At 50.6% G+C, this 4,810-nt stretch overlaps 1 protein-coding gene across 2 annotated transcripts in view; it reads left to right on the top strand.

Moving 5' to 3' along the window:
- CNNM4 (cyclin and CBS domain divalent metal cation transport mediator 4) overlaps window positions 1–4,220 on the top strand; it is a 45,724-nt gene extending 41,504 nt beyond the window's left edge. Inside the window, exons 6-7 of one of the 2 annotated variants that reach the window (XM_017524095.2) lie at window positions 580–761; window positions 1,661–4,220. In XM_017524095.2, the coding sequence (XP_017379584.1) occupies window positions 580–761; window positions 1,661–1,858 (380 nt within the window). In that variant the 3' untranslated portion in view covers window positions 1,859–4,220. The remainder of the gene's footprint in view (window positions 1–579; window positions 762–1,660) is intronic. The other variant, XM_017524094.1, reaches the window with a different exon arrangement.
- The last annotated feature ends 590 nt before the right edge of the window (window positions 4,221–4,810 follow it).

Below are 4,810 nucleotides of genomic sequence, written 5' to 3'. Positions count from 1 at the left end.
GGTTCAAGTGATTCTCCTGCCTCAGCCTCCCAAGTAGCTGGGATTAACAGGTGTTTCCTACCATGCCCAGCTAATTTCTGTATTTTTAGTAGAGACAGGGTTTCACCATGTTGGCCAGCCTAGTCTCAAACTTTTGAACTCAAGTGATCCTCCTGCCTTAGCCTCCCAAAGTGCTAGGATTACAAATGTGAGACACCACGCCTGGCCTAAGGATGGCAGTTTGTCTGTCCTGCTAGGATGATCATTGTGTTGCTCTTGACTGATTGGTTGTTGTGGGAAATTAGAGATTTTGTAGCCATAAACTTTCTGTGTCTGTGGTTTTTATTTTCTGTTTGGTTGATGTGTTTTTATAGACTTTTTAATACTTGTTGCACAACAGTTCTAAACAAACTAATTCATTGCTTTAATGAGGTCACACCTTCTGCAGTCAGACCTTCTACATGCTTCTGTTTGTCCCTAAGAAGGATTTCCTGTTCCTGGGTGGGGTGTCCCTGGGCTTCCATGGGATGAGGTCAGATAAGAGGATGAGAGTGGGCACCAGGGTGGCCTTTGGCATAACAACCTCTGCTCTCCCTGCAGACCGTTCCCCAGCCCACCCGACCCCACTCAGCCGCTCAGCCTCCCTCAGTTACCCAGACCGCACCGACATCTCAACTGCATCAACCTTGGCAGGCAGCAGCAACCAGTTTGGCAGCTCTGTCCTGGGACAGTATATCTCCGACTTCAGCGTCCGGGCACTCGTGGACCTGCAGTACATCAAGGTGATTGCCTCATGGCCCTATCTGGGCAGTGCCATCTTCTGCTCAAGAATCAGCTACTTCTTTCATCCACCAACCCAGTATGGTGGGCCCAGGCTGGAGTGCAGTGGTACCTTTTTCTTCCAGAGACAGGGTGTTGTTCTGTCGCCCAGGCTGGAGTGCAGTGGTGTGATCATAGCCCACTACAGCCCTGAACTCCTGAGCTCAAGCAATCCTCCCACCTCAGCCTCCTGAGTAGCTGGGACTAAAGGTGTGCATGTGGCTTTGTTCCTGTTTTTTTTTTTTTTGAGACAAAGTCTTGCTCTTGTTCCCCAGGCTGGAGTACAAGGCATGATCTCGGCTCAGCAACTTCTACCTCCCAGGTTCAAGCAATTCTCCTGCCTTAGCCTCCTGAGTAGCTGGGATTACAGGCATGTGCCACCACGCCCGGCTAATTTTCTTTGTATTTTTAGTAGAGATGGGGTTTCACCATGTTGGCCAGGGTGGTCTTGAACCCCTGACCTTAGGCGATCATCCTGTCTCGGCCTCCCAAAGCTGGGATTACAGGCATGAGCTACCACGCTCGGGTAGGGCTTTGGTTTGTTGCTGCTGTTGTTTTTATTTCTTATAGAGACAGGATCTCACTGTGTTGCCTGAGCAGGCTTGAAACTCCTAGGCTCAAGCGATCTGCCTACCTCAGCCTCCCAAAGTGCTAGGATTATAGGTGTGAGCCACTGCACACAGCCCTGAGATGCTTTTTCCTCTTGTTTGTACACCTTGTTCTTTGGAAGGGCTTCCAGAGACCCTAACTGGCTATGTCCTCTCTCGACTCACAGCCTCAGTCCTTGCCCCGTATCCCCAGGCCTGGAGATAGGGTCTGCCTCCCAGCCCTCTCTGCATGACCTCATCCCTTCCTCCCGCAGATCACTCGGCAGCAGTACCAGAACGGGCTGCTGGCCTCTCGCATGGAGAACAGCCCTCAGTTTCCCATAGACGGGTGCACCGCCCATATGGAGAACTTGGCCGAGAAGTCTGAGCTCCCTGTGGTGGACGAGACCACAACCCTTCTCAATGAGCGTAACTCCTTGCTGCACAAAGCCTCCCACGAGAGTGCCATCTGACAGGAGGGCCCGGGGCCCCCTGCCCACCCTGCGGGGGCCTCCCCAGTGGGCCCACATGAAGAGAGGGAACCTGTTAGTCCAGAAAGGATGCGGATAGATAGCCTGTCTGACTGAGAATCCAGATGGCCCCCAGCCTGTAGGGCATCTGGCCTCTGCCAGGGACCTCTGAGTAGCTCTGAGGTAGCACTATCCAGCCCTGGATTGGTGGGGCAGTGGGCCAGCTACCATGAGCAAAGGCTGTTTTTTACTGAGAGAATTTCTAAACTAGGCTCATCGCTCCTCTTTTTAAATATCATTTTGGGAAGGGAAGACAGGGTTAAGGAACTTTATTTTTTTTAAAAAAATTTTTTTCCCAAAAAACTATAAAAGAGGAAGTGTTTCTTGCCCCAGGAAGCAATGGCCATAATCTGCTCCCAGCCATAACCTTCCAGCTTATGTCCCTAATTCAGGGAGCTCTTCTGCCACCTCCTCCTCCTCCTCCTCCAGAGGTGGTATCCCAGCACCCCCCAGAAGAGGCTTGTCTCTTGGGAGGAAGACAGCTCTTCACAGGAAGCAAAGAACCAAATGGTGGGGAGATCAGCTGCCTGGGCACCTGTGCTGTAGCTTATCTGATGATTCTGAGGCCAAGAGCTCCTGGGTAGCTGTGATCAGGAACAAAACCCAAGCTATGGAGAGGAACACATCTGTTTTCAACCACTGTACCCAGAAAGCTCCTAGAACTCTGCTGACAGCCTCTCCTGGTGAGTCGGGACTCGGCTGAGGACACATCCCCACCCTGCCTCCCATCTGGCCCTTTGGACAACTGCCCCTTTGTGATAGGGCTGGTTCAAGTGTTAGGCAGGGTCTCAGGCCTTTGATTGTTCACTCCTGCTCTACAGGCCCTGACCTCACTTTTACCAAAGTTCCCCCTTGGCAGGAGGGCATCTATGTTGGAGGTGACTTGTCTGGGTTCTTCCTTTGGTTCCAAGAGGAACTGTCATCGGCATCTGCGTTGTTAGCAGTCAGTACCACCCTGCCCCATAATGAGAGTCAAGGCTCACTAGTTGACTGATGCCTTTTTCCCAGACTCCTCCTTTTGAATCCCCAAGCCCTAGTCCCTCTTAGGGGTGAGGACAAGAGGTCATATTGGAAGCCACCAAAGCAGGTTCTTTATGCCCTTTCCTCTGCGGCCAGCAAGGCTTACCTGGCCTTGTCCACCTACTTATGGAACCTCAAGAGAAGAGGGCTCCTCCTGAAGGCATGCACCTGGTAGCCCTGCTTTCTCACATGTGTGATCCTAGCGTGAGAGGTCGTCCTGCCCTTGCTGAAGTTAGTAGTACTGTACCAAGAGTTTTGCCCCCATGTGATTTCCTGCCCCGGCACCTCTTCCCTGGGGCTGAATCAGGCGCTGCTGCAGAGCTCCAGGCTTCCCAGAGTCAGGGAGGCTGTGGGACCAAGGTCCACGTCGGCCCTTCCACTGGGTGCAGCAGGAGCTGGGGCCCAAGAGCCAGGCGGGTGAGACTGTGCGGGCCTTCCGCCTGAGTATTATTTATTCACTCCTTTCCTCACCCCAAGTGCCCTGCTTTCCAGGTGCCTAGAGAATCCTAACTCTTAGGACCAGGGATTGTCTTGCACCAAGTATGCCTACCCCTGGCCAGTATGAGGTCTCCTACCCATAGAACTGACTCCTGGAAGCCGGAAGAGAAGGTGGTGACACCCATGGGTTCTCAACTGCAAGGGAAAAAGACACCAGACCTTTGTTCCCTATTGGGGAAAGCCCTTAGTCTTCTACAGGAGCAGCTTGCTCCCAAATCCTTTCAGAAGCCGGCAGAGCTGTATTCCTGACAGTTCTGACTGCCAGGTGGAGCAAAAGACATTGGTGGGGGTATGTGAAGCAAAAGGGGCAGGTGCACACACACCTTCACGTGACCTCTGTGCACATGGTTACCACCAACTGGCTGGTACTCCTCCTCTTCCCTGGCCCACTGATAATCCCTTTTCACAGAGGATCATCATTATTTCCAAACATTGTTGGTCTGATGACTTCCTCTTCCCAGTGCAATTTTCACTTCCTATTTCAAACTCTGGTTCCTGGGATGAGCCATACCCTGGAACTGGCCCACCTGATGTGTCTTCTGTGTAAGGGAGACCTTTGCAAATGCCATCCAAATGGGTAGGCAGGTCACAGCCGCCATATTTATTTTGCATAAGATTTTAATTTGTATATTTTTGTGATTTATTTTGGCGTTATGAGTTTGACTCTCGGGGAGTTTGTTGTTATGACTCTTGTGTCTTTTGTCACAAAACAATGATAATATTTGTTAAACGATATATGGAATTTATTTTTGATTGGTAATAAAAAATGAAATATGTATAAATCCTGGTGAGTCTACAACTTGCCTGTTTGAATTCTGTCTGTATTAAGTATGTTGTCGAGATAAAAGTGGCTGTGGCTGGCTGGCTCTTGTGATGGGGCAAGGGGCAATGAAGGATTGTAAGACTATTCAGCAGTGAAATGCAATCAGAAATGGAATTTCTAAAATATAGTCAAGGCTGTTGTCACGGGAGTAACAGGGTTGTGGCTGCTGGCAGACATACAGGACAGATGTGCTCAGCTGCCATAAACATGAGTCCTGTGAAACAGATCCCATAGGCTCCTTGGCTTGTGAGTACTGGAAGGGCAGTGGACTTCAGCAAATTGCCCCTCCATACCCACGGGTCTGAGAGAAGCTTGAACCAAAAGTATCAGTATATTGTTTTATAACATGCAGCTGCCTTTTCATCCACACCTATAGGCTGGTTGTGCTTTCAAAGTTGGAGTGTTCATCCCCTGAAGAACCTGACTGAGTTACTCACTACACCCACTTTCAAAGTTGCAGCTCTGCTGGGGACTCTATGGTGCTGTCTAGGTGCTGCAGGCTTGCTTGTCCAATGGAATGTACTGAGGCCAGGGACTCCAAGCATGCAAAGGTT

Source organism: Cebus imitator, unplaced genomic scaffold (genome assembly GCF_001604975.1).
Source record: "Cebus imitator isolate Cc_AM_T3 unplaced genomic scaffold, Cebus_imitator-1.0 Scaffold31, whole genome shotgun sequence".
Lineage (NCBI taxonomy): Eukaryota > Metazoa > Chordata > Mammalia > Primates > Cebidae > Cebus > Cebus imitator.
Note: the sequence above shows the minus strand (reverse complement) of the source record. Positions and strands in the feature narration are given on the sequence as shown.